General features: G+C 49.1%; 1 protein-coding gene across 1 annotated transcript in view; it reads right to left on the bottom strand.

Moving 5' to 3' along the window:
- The window catches only part of LOC122923379 (E3 ubiquitin-protein ligase Mdm2-like), a 55,835-nt gene extending 42,334 nt beyond the window's left edge, over positions 1–13,501 (bottom strand). Inside the window, exons 1-3 of the mRNA XM_044274175.1 lie at positions 13,424–13,501; positions 6,440–6,514; positions 6,249–6,353 (exon numbers count right to left, since the gene is read on the bottom strand). Of these exons, the coding sequence (XP_044130110.1) occupies positions 6,249–6,353; positions 6,440–6,514; positions 13,424–13,501 (258 nt within the window). The remainder of the gene's footprint in view (positions 1–6,248; positions 6,354–6,439; positions 6,515–13,423) is intronic.
- Between the last annotated feature and the right edge of the window lie 5,287 nt (positions 13,502–18,788).

Here is an 18,788-nt window from a genome sequence, read left to right as displayed (position 1 = left end):
AGGTTTAGTACCTATAGTAATAGCAGTGACGCTTTATACTACACCGGGGTCCGGGGAGCTCTTACTGCCGCGTTAGGCTTTAGACTTCCATAATGGCAGCGCTCATTAGTACTCACCCCATAAGACGCAGGGGCATTTCCCCCACTTTTGGGGGGGGGGGGATACTTCTTATGGGGGCTTCTTATGTGTTTGCAATGTTTTTTATTGTTGCATCTGTCACTTTGTAGGCCACACTCACCACTTTCCAGAAAGGGAGGGGGGGGGGCTTGGCAAGGGTGGGACGGGGCATGGACAGCAACCGTAACGGTTTTATCTTCATTTACACCAGTTTCCAGAAAGGGAGGGGGGGCTTGGCAAGGGTGGGAAGGGGCATGGGCAGCAACCGTAACGGTTTTATCTTCATTTACACCACTTTCCAGAAAGGGAGGGGGGGCTTGGCAAGGGTGGGACGGGGCAGGGGCAGCAACCGTAACGGTTTTATCTTCATTTACACCAGTTTCCAGGAAGGGAGGGGGGGCTTGGCAAGGGTGGGACGGGGCAGGGACAGCAACCGTAACGGTTTTATCTTCATTTACACCACTTTCCAGGAAGGGTGGGGGGCTTGGCAAGGGTGGGACGGGGCATGGGCAGCAACCGCAACGGTTTTATCTTCATTTACACCAGTTTCCAGGAAGGGAGGGGGGGGCTTGGTAAGGGTGGGACGGGGCATGGACAGTAACCGTAACGGTTTTATCTTCATTTACACCACTTTCCAGAAAGGGAGGGGGGGGCTTGGCAAGGGTGGGACGGGGCATGGACAGCAACCGTAACGGTTTTATCTTCATTTACACCAGTTTCCAGGAAGGGAGGGGGGGGCTTGGTAAGGGTGGGACGGGGCATGGACAGTAACCGTAACGGTTTTATCTTCATTTACACCACTTTCCAGAAAGGGAGGGGGGCTTGGCAAGGGTGGGACGGGGCATGGACAGCAACCGTAACGGTTTTATCTTCATTTACACCAGTTTTCAGGAAGGGAGGGGGGGCTTGGCAAGGGTGGGACGGGGCATGGGCAGCAACCGTAACGGTTTTATCTTCATTTACACCAGTTTCCAGAAAGGGAGGGGGGGCTTGGCAAGGGTGGGACGGGGCATGGACAGCAACCGTAACGGTTTTATCTTCATTTACACCAGTTTTCAGAAAGGGAGGGGGGGGCTTGGCAAGGGTGGGACGGGGCATGGGCAGCAACCGTAACGGTTTTATCTTCATTTACACCAGTTTTCAGAAAGGGAGGGGGGGGCTTGGCAAGGGTGGGACGGGGCATGGGCAGCAACCGTAACGGTTTTATCTTCATTTACACCAGTTTCCAGAAAGGGAGGGGGGGCTTGGCAAGGGTGGGACGGGGCATGGACAGCAACCGTAACGGTTTTATCTTCATTTACACCAGTTTTCAGGAAGGGAGGGGGGGCTTGGCAAGGGTGGGACGGGGCATGGGCAGCAACCGTAACGGTTTTATCTTCATTTACACCACTTTTCAGGAAGGGAGGGGGGCTTGGCAAGGGTGGGACGGGGCAGGGGCAGCAACCGTAACGGTTTTATCTTCATTTACACCACTTTTCAGGAAGGGAGGGGGGGCTTGGCAAGGGTGGGACGGGGCATGGACAGCAACCGTAACGGTTTTATCTTCATTTACACCACTTTCCAGGAAGGGAGGGGGGGCTTGGCAAGGGTGGGACGGGGCATGGACAGCAACCGTAACGGTTTTATCTTCATTTACACCAGTTTCCAGGAAGGGAGGGGGGGCTTGGCAAGGGTGGGACGGGGCATGGACAGCAACCGTAACGGTTTTATCTTCATTTACAGCAGTTTCCAGAAAGGGAGGGGGGGCTTGGCAAGGGTGGGACGGGGCATGGACAGCAACCGTAACGGTTTTATCTTCATTTACACCAGTTTTCAGAAAGGGAGGGGGGGCTTGGCAAGGGTGGGACGGGGCAGGGACAGCAACCGTAATGGTTTTATCTTCATTTACACCACTTTCCAGGAAGGGAGGGGGGGCTTGGCAAGGGTGGGACGGGGCATGGACAGCAACCGCAACGGTTTTATCTTCATTTACACCAGTTTTCAGGAAGGGAGGGGGGGCTTGGCAAGGGTGGGACGGGGCATGGGCAGCAACCGTAACGGTTTTATCTTCATTTACACCAGTTTCCAGGAAGGGAGGGGGGGCTTGGCAAGGGTGGGACGGGGCATGGGCAGCAACCGTAACGGTTTTATCTTCATTTACACCAGTTTCCAGAAAGGGAGGGGGGGCTTGGTAAGGGTGGGACGGGGCATGGACAGTAACCGTAACGGTTTTATCTTCATTTACACCACTTTCCAGAAAGGGAGGGGGGGCTTGGCAAGGGTGGGACGGGGCATGGACAGCAACCGTAACGGTTTTATCTTCATTTACACCAGTTTTCAGGAAGGGAGGGGGGGCTTGGCAAGGGTGGGACGGGGCATGGGCAGCAACCGTAACGGTTTTATCTTCATTTACACCAGTTTCCAGAAAGGGAGGGGGGGCTTGGCAAGGGTGGGACGGGGCATGGACAGCAACCGTAACGGTTTTATCTTCATTTACACCAGTTTTCAGAAAGGGAGGGGGGGGGCTTGGCAAGGGTGGGACGGGGCATGGGCAGCAACCGTAACGGTTTTATCTTCATTTACACCAGTTTTCAGAAAGGGAGGGGGGGGCTTGGCAAGGGTGGGACGGGGCATGGGCAGCAACCGTAACGGTTTTATCTTCATTTACACCAGTTTCCAGAAAGGGAGGGGGGGCTTGGCAAGGGTGGGACGGGGCATGGACAGCAACCGTAACGGTTTTATCTTCATTTACACCAGTTTTCAGGAAGGGAGGGGGGGCTTGGCAAGGGTGGGACGGGGCATGGGCAGCAACCGTAACGGTTTTATCTTCATTTACACCACTTTTCAGGAAGGGAGGGGGGCTTGGCAAGGGTGGGACGGGGCAGGGGCAGCAACCGTAACGGTTTTATCTTCATTTACACCACTTTTCAGGAAGGGAGGGGGGGCTTGGCAAGGGTGGGACGGGGCATGGACAGCAACCGTAACGGTTTTATCTTCATTTACACCACTTTCCAGGAAGGGAGGGGGGGCTTGGCAAGGGTGGGACGGGGCATGGACAGCAACCGTAACGGTTTTATCTTCATTTACACCAGTTTCCAGGAAGGGAGGGGGGGCTTGGCAAGGGTGGGACGGGGCATGGACAGCAACCGTAACGGTTTTATCTTCATTTACAGCAGTTTCCAGAAAGGGAGGGGGGTCTTGGCAAGGGTGGGACGGGGCAGGGACAGCAACCGTAATGGTTTTATCTTCATTTACACCACTTTCCAGGAAGGGAGGGGGGGCTTGGCAAGGGTGGGACGGGGCATGGACAGCAACCGCAACGGTTTTATCTTCATTTACACCAGTTTTCAGGAAGGGAGGGGGGGCTTGGTAAGGGTGGGACGGGGCATGGGCAGCAACCGTAACGGTTTTATCTTCATTTACACCAGTTTCCAGGAAGGGAGGGGGGGCTTGGCAAGGGTGGGACGGGGCATGGGCAGCAACCGTAACGGTTTTATCTTCATTTACACCAGTTTCCAGGAAGGGAGGGGGGGCTTGGCAAGGGTGGGACGGGGCATGGACAGCAACCGTAACGGTTTTATCTTCATTTACACCAGTTTTCAGGAAGGGAGGGGGGGCTTGGCAAGGGTGGGACGGGGCATGGACAGCAACCGTAACGGTTTTATCTTCATTTACACCACTTTCCAGAAAGGGAGGGGGGGCTTGGCAAGGGTGGGACGGGGCATGGGCAGCAACCGTAACGGTTTTATCTTCATTTACACCACTTTTCAGGAAGGGAGGGGGGGCTTGGCAAGGGTGGGACGGGGCATGGCAGCAACCGTAACGGTTTTATCTTCATTTACACCAGTTTTCAGGAAGGGAGGGGGGGCTTGGCAAGGGTGGGACGGGGCATGGGCAGCAACCGTAACGGTTTTATCTTCATTTACACCACTTTTCAGGAAGGGAGGGGGGGCTTGGCAAGGGTGGGACGGGGCATGGACAGTAACCGTAACGGTTTTATCTTCATTTACACCACTTTTCAGGAAGGGAGGGGGGGCTTGGTAAGGGTGGGACGGGGCATGGACAGTAACCGCAACGGTTTTATCTTCATTTACACCAGTTTCCAGGAAGGGAGGGGGGCTTGGCAAGGGTGGGACGGGGCATGGGCAGTAACCGTAACGGTTTTATCTTCATTTACACCAGTTTCCAGAAAGGGAGGGGGGGCTTGGTAAGGGTGGGAAGGGGCATGGGCAGCAACCGTAACGGTTTTATCTTCATTTACACCAGTTTCCAGAAAGGGAGGGGGGGCTTGGCAAGGGTGGGACGGGGCATGGGCAGCAACCGTAACGGTTTTATCTTCATTTACACCAGTTTCCAGAAAGGGAGGGGGGGCTTGGTAAGGGTGGGAAGGGGCATGGGCAGCAACCGTAACGGTTTTATCTTCATTTACACCACTTTTCAGGAAGGGAGGGGGGGCTTGGCAAGGGTGGGACGGGGCATGGACAGTAACCGTAACGGTTTTATCTTCATTTACACCAGTTTTCAGGCGTCAGTGAAGCCAGAGATGTAAGATTTCTGTTTAGGAACATGGACTGCCGGAGGAGGCACCACATGTATGATGAGGCCTGAGCCTTGTCCCAGATTAGGCGCACCCACCAGCATCGCAGGGGATAGTAACACTGGCATCGCAGACAGTCATTTCAGGTGTTACTCTCTCACTGCATCCCTCACTTGTCAGACATTAGAAATCCCATAAGATTGGGGCCACACGGCGCTAAAACGGTTATTTCTACAAAATGTTACCTTCTGAATCAGTAGTTAGCAGATTTCTGAAAATCATTGCATACAGTCTCCTGAAACAGAGAGATGATAATTTACATCTAGATGGACTTTCCGACAGGGTTCCGAGCTCCATTTGCAGTAATACCATAAACATGTCCGTGCATCCCACCCCAGATACCTGTGCAGCGTTTCATCCTCTGTCCGAATATATACACGGAAAACATAGGAAACACCGACCGCACGTTCCAGATTTATTCCATCATTTACAGGAAACCTCCACAACCTAAATCTCACCGGATTGTTTTCTGGAAATCATCCATTTTGATCAACTTTAGTGTAATGTGCATGGGTACATTTACCCCAATATAGCAGCCGAAATACGAGCTAAGGCCAATGAGCCCCCAATAATTAGGTGGCCCCCATTATTCAGGCTGTTTGTACTGTACTAAGAGGATGACTAAGCTCTAGTGCCCACCTATTACATCATGACATAGATGTGCAATTACTTAAAGGGGTTGTCCAGGCTACTGATGAGGTATCCTCGGGATAGTCATCAGTATCAGATGGGTGGGGTCCGGCACCTCCAGCGATTAGTGGAGCGGAAGCAGAAGGGTCTGCACACTGTATTTCAGGAGCTCTGCACTTGAATAGGAGCTGCACTGCAGTACCCAGCATGCCCACTGCACAGCTGTCTTATTCTACATTCATACACTGTTTAGTTTAATCCAGTGCCGCAGCCACCCAAACCAGCTCATCAGAGGGGGTGCCAGGTGCAGGACCGCCACTGATCCGATATTGCTAGTATCAGCACATGTCAATATCCATATCTGGATACCTGAAACAACCCTAATCTGGATACTATTGTAATTGCAGGTAATAAACAATGTAGCATAGCCCCGAGTTACTCAATACAATGCATTTGTATAGCACCACCGGCTGTTATTCTTATTTCTTTGTCCTGCTCACTGAGAAGGTCGCACATGCTCAGTGTCATCCTTCCTCTGCCTCCTGAGCTGTGATACGCAGAGCACGGACACGCCCCCTGAGCTGCAGCAGAAAGGACACTGCCCTTGAGCTGTCAGCTGGAGATAAATCTAGCAGAGCAATGAATGGGGAGATCTCTGGATCCATGTGAGGTCCAGGACTGGCTCTGGCTTTGTTAGAAAGAGGTTGGCATGTCCTATACGATGTCTGGTTTTCAATGTTTAGATTTGTCCTGGGATATCCACTTTAAGTGGAAGGGGGTAAAGGAAGATAACGGGACACCCAAAATAATATTGGGGTCAATTCTATTCTACAGACTGAAAAAATCCCTTCTGGAAAATGACATCAAACATTGATTGTTAGAAGCCCATCAGTTACCTGGGTTCTTTCACAGAGAAGCTCTGTACCCCAAATAGTTCTCCGAGAGGATCATTAGAGCAGTGGACAATGTGCTGCTGCTTCTTGTCATACAACTGCTTGGCCATAATGTACTGACCAAGATGGTGAATTACCTACAGAGCAAGTACAAAGACACAGCAATAACCAGCATACAGAATATCACAGCATCATACATCATCATCAGGGATTGTGCACCCACCTCTTTCATTGTAAAGGTTTCCTTCTTGGCACCACCAGATTGTAACAGATTTAGCAGAAGAGCATTTGGTCTTACCTTAAAAATAAAGAAAATGTTGCATATGAACATATAATGCCAAGACTGAAGTGTAGGTTTACAGACTTACACAGAGAATGCTATGACTCACTGATAACACCTCCCCTGTGTACAGCTATCAGGGACTGACAGCTATCTCTGTATACACACTTACACAGAGAATACTATCACTGATAACACCTCCCCTGTGTACAGCTATCAGGGACTGACAGCTATCTCTGTATACACACTTACACAGAGAATGCTATCACTGATAACACCTCCCTGTGTACAGCTATCAGGGACTGACAGCTATCTCTGTATACACACTTACACAGAGAATACTATCACTGATACCACCTCCCTGTGTACAGATATCAGTGACTGACAGCTATCTCTGTATACACACTTACACAGAGAATACTATCACTGATAACACCTCCCCTGTGTACAGATATCAGGGACTGACAGCTATCTCTGTATACACACTTACACAGAGAATACCATCACTGATAACACCTCCCTGTGTACAGATACCAGTGACTGACAGCTATCTCTGTATACACACTTACACAGAGATTACTATCACTGATAACACCTCCCCTGTGTACAGATATCAGGGACTGACAGCTATCTCTGTATACACACTTACACAGAGAATACTATCACTGATAACACCTCCCCTGTGTACAGATATCAGGGACTGACAGCTATCTCTGTATACACACTTACACAGAGAATACTATCACTGATAACACCTCCCTGTGTACAGATATCAGTGACTGACAGCTATCTCTGTATACACACTTACACAGAGAATGCTATGACTCACTGATAACACCTCCCCTGTGTACAGATATCAGTGACTGACAGCTATCTCTGTATACACACTTACACAGAGAATGCTATGACTCACTGATAACACCTCCTCTGTGTACAGATATCAGGGACTGACAGCTATCTCTGTATACACACTTACACAGAGATTACTATCACTGATAACACCTCCCCTGTGTACAGATATCAGGGACTGACAGTTATCTCTGTATACACACTTACACAGAGAATACTATCACTGATAACACCTCCCCTGTGTACAGATATCAGGGACTGACAGCTATCTCTGTATACACACTTACACAGAGAATACTATCACTGATAACACCTCCCTGTGTACAGATATCAGTGACTGACAGCTATCTCTGTATACACACTTACACAGAGATTACTATCACTGATAACACCTCCCTGTGTACAGCTATCAGGGACTGATAGCTATCTCTGTATGCACACTTACACAGAGATTACTATCACTGATAACACCTCCCTGTGTACAGCTATCAGGGACTGACAGCTATCTCTCTATACACACTTACACAGAGAATGCTATCACTGATAACACCTCCCCTGTGTACAGATATCAGAGACTGACAGCTATCTCTGTATACACACTTACACAGAGATTACTATCACTGATAACACCTCCCTGTGTACAGATATCAGAGACTGACAGCTATCTCTGTATACACACTTACACAGAGATTACTATCACTGATAACACCTCCCCTGTGTACAGATATCAGGGACTGACAGCTATTTCTGTATACACACTTACACAGAGAATACTATCACTGATAACACCTCCCTGTGTACAGATATCAGTGACTGACAGCTATCTCTGTATACACACTTACACAGAGAATACCATCACTGATAACACCTCCCCTGTGTACAGCTATCAGGGACTGGCCGCTATCTCTGTATACACACTTACACAGAGATTACTATCACTGATAACACCTCCCTGTGTACAGATATCAGTGACTGACAGCTATCTCTGTATACACACTTACACAGAGATTACTATCACTGATAACACCTCCCTGTGTACAGATATCAGTGACTGACAGCTATCTCTGTATACACACTTACACAGAGATTACTATCACTGATAACACCTCCCCTGTGTACAGCTATCAGGGACTGGCCGCTATCTCTGTATACACACTTACACAGAGATTACTATCACTGATAACACCTCCCTGTGTACAGATATCAGGGACTGACAGCTATCTCTGTATACACACTTACACAGAGATTACTATCACTGATAACACCTCCCCTGTGTACAGATATCAGTGACTGACAGCTATCTCTGTATACACACTTACACAGAGAATACTATCACTGATAACACCTCCCCTGTGTACAGATATCAGGGACTGACAGCTATCTCTGTATACACACTTACACAGAGAATACTATCACTGATAACACCTCCCCTGTGTACAGATATCAGGGACTGACAGCTATCTCTGTATACACACTTACACAGAGAATACTATCACTGATAACACCTCCCTGTGTACAGATATCAGTGACTGACAGCTATCTCTGTATACACACTTACACAGAGAATACTATCACTGATAACACCTCCCCTGTGTACAGATATCAGGGACTGACAGCTATCTCTGTATACACACTTACACAGAGAATACTATCACTGATAACACCTCCCTGTGTACAGCTATCAGTGACTGACAGCTATCTCTGTATACACACTTACACAGAGATTACTATCACTGATAACACCTCCCTGTGTACAGATATCAGGGACTGGCCGCTATCTCTGTATACACACTTACACAGAGAATACTATCACTGATAACACCTCCCTGTGTACAGATATCAGTGACTGACAGCTATCTCTGTATACACACTTACACAGAGAATACTATCACTGATAACACCTCCCTGTGTACAGATATCAGTGACTGACAGCTATCTCTGTATACACACTTACACAGAGATTACTATCACTGATAACACCTCCCCTGTGTACAGATACCAGTGACTGATAGATATCTCTGTATACACACTTACACAGAGATTACTGTCACTGATAACACCTCCCTGTGTACAGATATCAGGGACTGACAGCTATCTCTGTATACACACTTACACAGAGATTACTATCACTGATAACACCTCCCCTGTGTACAGATATCAGTGACTGACAGCTATCTCTGTATACACACTTACACAGAGAATACTATCACTGATAACACCTCCCCTGTGTACAGATACCAGTGACTGACAGCTATCTCTGTATACACACTTACACAGAGATGACTATCAATCACTGATAACACCTCCCTGTGTACAGATATCAGTGACTGACAGCTATCTCTGTATACACACACAGAGAATACTATGACTGATAACACCTCCCTGTGTACAGATACCAGTGACTGACAGCTATCTCTGTATACACACTTACACAGAGAATGCTATCACTGATAACACCTCCCCTGTGTACAGATATCAGGGACTGACAGTTATCTCTGTATACACACTTACACAGAGATTACTATCACTGATAACACCCCCCTGTGTACAGATATCAGGGACTGACAGCTATCTCTGTATACACACTTACACAGAGATTACTATCGCTGATAACACCTCCCTGTGTACAGATATCAGGGACTGACAGCTATCTCTGTATACACACTTACACAGAGATTACTATCACTGATAACACCTCCCCTGTGTACAGATATCAGTGACTGACAGCTATCTCTGTATACACACTTACACAGAGAATACTATCACTGATAACACCTCCCCTGTGTACAGATACCAGTGACTGGCCGCTATCTCTGTATACACACTTACACAGAGAATACCATCACTGATAACACCTCCCTGTGTACAGATACCAGTGACTGACAGCTATCTCTGTATACACACTTACACAGAGATTACTATCAATCACTGATGAGACAGCAATCAAAATCTGTAAAAAATGCCCGGTGAAATCCGAAAGGTGCTCTTTGGAATGTGGGCCCCTTTGCCCACCTTGGCAGCAAAAAAGTGTGACACATCTGGTATCGCCGTACTCAGGAGAAGTTGGGGAATGTGTTTTGGGGTGTCATTTTACATATACCCATGCTGGGTGAGAGAAATATCTTGGCAAAAGACAACTTTTCCCATTTTTTTATACAAAGTTGTCTTTTGCCAAGATATTTTCTCACCCAGCATGGGTATATGTAAAATGTCACCCCAAAACACATTCCCCAACTTCTCCTGAGTACGGCGATACCACATGTGTGACACTTTTTTGCAGACTAGATGCACAAAGGTGCCCAAATTCCTTTTAGGAGGGCATTTTTAGACATTTGGATCCCAGACTTCTTCTCACGCTTTAGGGCCCCTAAAAAGCCAGGGCAGTATAAATACCCCACATGTGACCCCACTTTGGAAAGAAGACACCCCAAGGTATTCAATGAGGGGCCTGGCGAGTTCCTAGAATTTTTTATTTTTTTTTGCATAAGTTAGCGGAAATAGATTTTTTTTTTTTCTCACAAAGTCTCACTTTCCGCTAACTTAGGACAAAAATGTCAATCTTTCATGGACTCAATATGCCCCTCACGGAATACCTTGGGGTGTCTTCTTTCCGAAATGGGGTCACATGTGGGGTGTTTGTACTGCCCTGTCTTTTTAGGGCCCTAAAGCGTGAGAAAAAGTCTGGAATATAAATGTCTAAAAATGTTCCGCATTTGGATTCCGTGAGGGGTATGGTGCGTCCATGTGAGATTTTATTTTTTGACACAAGTTAGTAGAATATGAGACTTTGTAAGAAAAAACAAAAACAAAAACAAATAATTTCCGCTAACTTGTGCCCAAAAAAAATGTCTAAATGGAGCCTTACAGGGGGGGGTGATCACCCCCCTGTCATTGATCACCCCCCAGTCAGGCTCCATTCAGACGTCCGTATAATTTTTACGGATCCATGGATCGGATCCGCAAAACACACACCGACGTCTGAATGGAGCCTTACAGGGGGGTGATCAATGACAGGGGGTGATCAATGACAGGGGGTGATCAATGACAGGGGGTGATCAGGGAGTCTATATGGGGTGATCAGGGGTTCATAAGGGGTTAATAAGTGACAGGGGGGGTGTAGTGTAGTGTAGTGTTTGGTGCTACTTATTACTGACCTACCTGTGTCCTCTGGTGGTCGATCCTAACAAAAGGGACACCAGAGGACCAGGTAGCGGAATATCAGACGCGGTTATCAGAACAGCAGCTAATATACCTGTTAGGGGTTAATAAATTCGGATCTCCAGCTGCCCGTGAACGATCGCCGCTGGCAGGCTGGAGATCCACTCGCTTACCTTCCGTTCCTGTGTGCGCGCGTTCACAGGAAATCTTGCGTCTCGCGGGAGGACGCGTATATGCGTCGTTGAGCGCACAGCTGCCACCTCCCGGACGCAGATCTGCGTACAGCGGTCGGGAGGTGGGTAAAGTAATGATGGCCGCTCGCTTGTCTTTACTTAGCTGCTTTTTTCTCGCCATAATACACATTCTAACAGTCTATTCAGTAGGACTATCAGCTGTGCGTCCACCTGACTTCTCCACCACTGATGGTCCCAACCCCATCTATAAGGCCAGAAACCCCACGTATTACACCTGACAGGGCACACCTGTGAAGTGAGGACCATCTCAGGTGACTACGAAGCTCATCAAGAGAATGCCAAGAGTGTGCAAAGCAGTAATCAGAGCAGAAGGCGGCTCCTGTGAGACCCTAGAATGTGACCTATTTTCAGTGGTTTCACACTTTTTGTTCTGTAGATAATTCCACATGTGATAATTCATAGTTTTGAGGCCTTCAGTGCGAATCTACATCGGTCATGAAGATGAAGGAAACTCTTTGAACGAGAAGGTGTCCAACCCTTTGGTCTGTACTGTCCGTGTCCTCCATGATCAGTTCTAGATGACATTTACATATCTTCATACCGCGGTTATTCGGAAACGGTGACATCGCCGTGTTTTACTATTGCGGTATATCGTGGATAGCGGTATATCGCTCAGCCCTATGCAGACCACAGTGTTATCTGCGCCTCCCTCTATGGGTAGCCAAGTGGCGCCCTAGGTGGATGACTACCCTCGCCTATCCATCATCCTGGCCTTAATGCAGAGCTCATTACCGCAGGAGGTATAACAGGAGAGGACTACAACTCCCAGCATATTTAACATCAGAACACATTACAGGGGGACAAGTAAGAGGATGGGATTACAACTCCCAGCATGTCCAAGCCGTCATTATATAATATCAGAGTACATTATAAGAGGAGGTATAGAGAGGACTATAACTCTGATAGTACATAATAAGCTGGACATGCTGGGGGTTGTACAGGGTGCATGTAGCAGTGTAGCATGATGCACCCTGTACACACACAGCTCTGCTACATGCTAGATTAATGCCCCCCTCCCCCCGGACGGACTTACATGGAGCCTGGCAGGGACTCGGGGACTCGCGCTTCTTTTAACTCAAAGACTCAAATGAGTCTCTGAGTCCCTGCGACTCCCCCTGTGCTGTGATTGGTTGGAGGGCGGGGAGGGGCGGGGCTAGCGTCCGCTGTCGGCGGCCCCTATTGCACTGCCTGCTGCGTCCCGGATCTGTACTATTGCCCCTGAGTGCCCCACCTGCTGCCCCTGAGTGCCCCGCCTGCTGCCCCCTCATATAGGAGCCCCTGTTGCCCCCACCTGCTCTCCGGAAGCTCTGTGCACTCCGGCAGGCACGTCTGTGCGGAGCGCTGGGCAATCACGTCAGCAGTCACGTGTGTAGCGGCGGCTCCTCCCATTGGCTGAGCGCGCTGCTGCTGACGTGCAGCACTGTAGCTCTGCGCTCCTCCGGATCCATCCGCCGCGGCCTGGTGTGAGATCCCGGTCCCCAGGTGGGCACTTTATAGCCGTGTGCGCGGGAGCGCTGCCTGAACATGTTATTTGTATGGACCCCTTTAATGGGGGGACCTCCTGTTAAAGGGGCGGTCGTCTCAGGAAGACACACCAGCCCAAGGTTCCTACAAGGATGTCCTATAAGGGGACAATCAGTGCCTGAATGGGGTGCTTTTGGCTCACAAGCTTAAAGGGAGACGGGTGTAAGTCGCTGCCAGTCATCTCAGGCGCTGGTTTATGTCCTTGAGTTAAGATCACCATGTTGAACTCCAACCGCCTGATTCGTCTTCTCCACCGAGGGGGAGTCCTGACAACCCCCAAACGCATTAGACGCTCAGCAGGCTCTGCAAAAGCGTGAAGGGCCAACTTAAAGGGGTTTTCCATCATGTAAACTTCCAAACTGACAGGTTGATGTGCACTGCTGCAGCCAATGACAATGTCACTGCTAGGTGACATCACTGCGGAGGCCAGTGCAGCGGCCACGTGACCAGAGGTGAACAGACCCTGCCCCGGAAGATCAGCCCTGGAGCGGAGCGATGGGAAGCAGGAGGTAAACTAACTGTACCACCCGCTCTGGGGCATCTGTGGGAATTGGCTGCGGAGCTCATGGGGGGGGGGGGGGCACCAGTGATGGGCACAAGCTGTTAGGGCACACAATGGGGGAGATTCAGGGCCCTCTTTAATATTGATTGGAGGCAAGAATTTACTTGGGCCCCCTGCAGGGGCGTAGCTAGAACTGACTGGGCCCCACAGCAAACTTTTGTACTGGGCCCCTCCCAAACTTAATGGACGCACTCACCACATACATGGACGCACTCACCACATACATGGATGCACTCGCCACATACATGGACGCACTCACCACATACATGGACGCACTCACCACATACATGGACGCACTCATACACACACTCGCCACATACATGGACGCACTCATACAGGCACTCGCCACATACATGGACACACTCATACAGGCACTCGCCACATACATGGACACACTCACCACATACATGGATGCACTCATACAGGCACTCACCACATACATGGACGCACTCATACACACACTCACCACATACATGGACGCACTCATACAGGCACTCACCACATACATGGACGCACTCATACACACACTCGCCACATACATGGACGCACTCATACAGGCACTCGCCACATACATGGACACACTCACCACATACATGGATGCACTCATACAGGCACTCACCACATACATGGACGCACTCATACAGGCACTCACCACATACATGGACGCACTCATACAGGCACTCACCACATACATGGATGCACTCATACAGGCACTCACCACATACATGGATGCACTCATACAGGCACTCACCACATACATGGACGCACTCACCACATACATGGATGCACTCATACAGGCACTCACCACATACATGGACGCACTCACCACATACATGGACGCACTCATACAGGCACTCACCACATACATGGACGCACTCATACACTCACCACATACATGGACTCACTCATACAGGCACTCACTACATACATGGACGCACTCATACAGGCACTCACCATATACATGGACGCACTCATACACGCACTCACCACATACATGGACGCACTCATACAGGCACTCACCACATACATGGACGCACTCACCACATACATGGACGCACTCATACACACACTCGCCACATACATGGACTCACTCATACACACACTCACTACATACATGGACGCACGTATACAGGCACTCACCACATACATGGACGCACTCATACACGCACTCACCACATACATGGACGCACTCATACAGGCACTCACCACATACATGGACGCACTCACCACATACATGGACGCACTCATACACACACTCGCCACATACATGGACTCACTCATACACGCACTCACTACATACATGGACGCACGTATACAGGCACTCACTACATACATGGACGCACTCATACAGGCACTCACCACATACATGGACGCACTCATACACGCACTCACCACATACATGGATGCACTCACCACATACATGGATGCACTCATACACGCACTCACCACATACATGGACTCACTCATACACACACTCACTACATACATGGACGCACTCACCACATACATGGACGCACTCACCACATACATGGACTCACTCATACACGCACTCACCACATACATGGACTCAGTCATACACGCACTCACCACATACATGGACGCACTCACCACATACATGGACGCACTCATACACACACTCACTACATACATGGACTCACTCATACACACACTCACTACATACATGGACGCACTCACCACATACATGGACGCAATCACCACATACATGGACTCACTCATACACGCACTCACCACATACATGGATGCACTCATACACACACTCGCCACATACATGGATGCACTCACCACATACATGGATGCACTCACCACATACATGGACGCACTCACCACATACATGGACTCACTCATACACGCACTCACCACATACATGGATGCACTCATACACGCACTCGCCACATACATGGACGCACTCACCACATACATGGACGCACTCATACAGGCACTCACCACATACATGGACGCACTCATACAGGCACTCACCACATACATGGACGCACTCATACAGGCACTCACTACATACATGGACGCACTCATACACGCACTCACCACATACATGGACTCACTCATACACGCACTCACCACATACATGGACGCACTCACCACATACATGGACGCACTCATACAGGCACTCACTACATACATGGACGCACTCATACAGGCACTCACCACATACATGGACTCACTCATACACGCACTCACCACATACATAGACGCACTCACCACATACATGGATGCACTCATACAGGCACTCACCACATACATGGACGCACTCACCACATACATGGATGCACTCATACACACACTCGCCACATACATGGACGCACTCACCACATACATGGACGCACTCATACAGGCACTCACTACATACATGGACGCACTCATACAGGCACTCACCACATACATGGACTCACTGATACACGCACTCACCACATACATGGACGCACTCACCACATACATGGATGCACTCATACAGGCACTCATACACACACTCGCCACATACATGGACGCACTCACCACATACATGGACGCACTCATACACGCATTCACTACATACATGGACGCACTCATACAGGCACTCACCACATACATGGACGCACTCATACACGCACTCACTACATACATGGACGCACTCATACACGCACTCACTACATACATGGACGCACTCATACACGCACTCACTACATACATGGACGCACTCATACACGCACTCACTACATACATGGACTCACTCATACACTCACTCACTACATACATGGACGCACTCATACACGCACTCACTACATACATGGACGCACTCATACAGGCACTCACCATATACATGGACTCACTCATACACACACTCGCCACATACATGGACGCACTCACCACATACATGGATGCACTCATACAGGCACTCACCACATACATGGACGCACTCATACACACACTCGCCACATACATGGACGCACTCACCACATACATGGATGCACTCACCACATACATGGACGCACTCATACACGCACTCACTACATACATGGATGCACTCATACAGGCACTCACCACATACACGGATGCACTCATACACGCATTCACCACATACATGGACGCACTCACTACATACATGGACGCACTCATACACGCACCACATACATGGAGGCACTCATACACGCACCACATACATGGACGCACTCATACACGTACTCACCACATACATGGACTCACTCATACAGGCACTCACCACATACATGGACTCACTCATACAGGCACTCACCACATACATGGACGCACTCATACACGCACTCACCACATACATGGACGCACTCATACAGGCACTCACCACATACATGGACGCACTCATACACGCACTCACTACATACATGGATGCACTCATACACGCATTCACCATATACATGGACTCACTCATACACGCACTCACCACATACATGGACGCACTCATACAGGCACTCACCACATACATGGACGCACTCATACACGCACTCACTACATACATGGATGCACTCATACACGCATTCACCATATACATGGACTCACTCATACACGCACTCACCACATACATGGACAGACTCACATACGCACTCACCACATACATGGACGCAGTCATACACGCATTCACCACATACATGGACGCACTCATACAGGCACTCACCACATACATGGACGCACTCATACACGCACTCACTACATACATGGACGCTCTCATACAGGCACTCACCACATACATGGACTCACTCATACACGCATTCACCATATACATGGACTCACTCATACACGCACTCACCACATACATGGACGCACTCATACACGCACTCACTACATACATGGACGCTCTCATACAGGCACTCACCACATACATGGACTCACTCATACACGCATTCACCATATACATGGACTCACTCATACACGCACTCACCACATACATGGACGCACTCATACACGCACTCACCACATACATGGACGCACTCATACACGCACTCACTACATACATGGACGCTCTCATACAGGCACTCACCACATACATGGACTCACTCATACACGCACTCACCACATACATGGATGCACTCACCACATACATGGATGCACTCACCACATACATGGACGCACTCATACACGCACTCACTACATACATGGATGCACTCATACAGGCACTCACCACATACACGGATGCACTCATACACGCATTCACCACATACATGGACGCACTCACTACATACATGGACACACTCATACACTCACCACATACATGGACTCACTCATACACGCACCACATACATGGAGGCACTCATACACGCACCACATACATGGACGCACTCATACACGTACTCACCACATACATGGACTCACTCATACACGCACTCACCACATACATGGACGCACTCATACAGGCACTCACCACATACATGGACGCACTCATACACGCACTCACTACATACATGGACGCTCTCATACAGGCACTCACCACATACATGGACTCACTCATACACGCATTCACCATATACATGGACTCACTCATACACGCACTCACCACATACATGGACAGACTCACATACGCACTCACCACATACATGGACGCAGTCATACACGCATTCACCACATACATGGACGCACTCATACAGGCACTCACCACATACATGGACGCACTCATACACGCACTCACCACATACATGGACGCTCTCATACAGGCACTCACCACATACATGGACTCACTCATACACGCATTCACCATATACATGGACTCACTCATACACGCACTCACCACATACATGGACGCACTCATACACGCACTCACTACATACATGGACGCTCTCATACAGGCACTCACCACATACATGGACTCACTCATACACGCATTCACCATATACATGGACTCACTCATACACGCACTCACCACATACATGGACGCACTCATACACGCACTCACCACATACAT

The sequence above is a fragment of the Bufo gargarizans genome, unplaced genomic scaffold, assembly GCF_014858855.1.
Source record: "Bufo gargarizans isolate SCDJY-AF-19 unplaced genomic scaffold, ASM1485885v1 original_scaffold_1533_pilon, whole genome shotgun sequence".
In the NCBI taxonomy this organism is placed as follows: Eukaryota; Metazoa; Chordata; class Amphibia; order Anura; family Bufonidae; genus Bufo; species Bufo gargarizans.
Note: the sequence above shows the minus strand (reverse complement) of the source record. Positions and strands in the feature narration are given on the sequence as shown.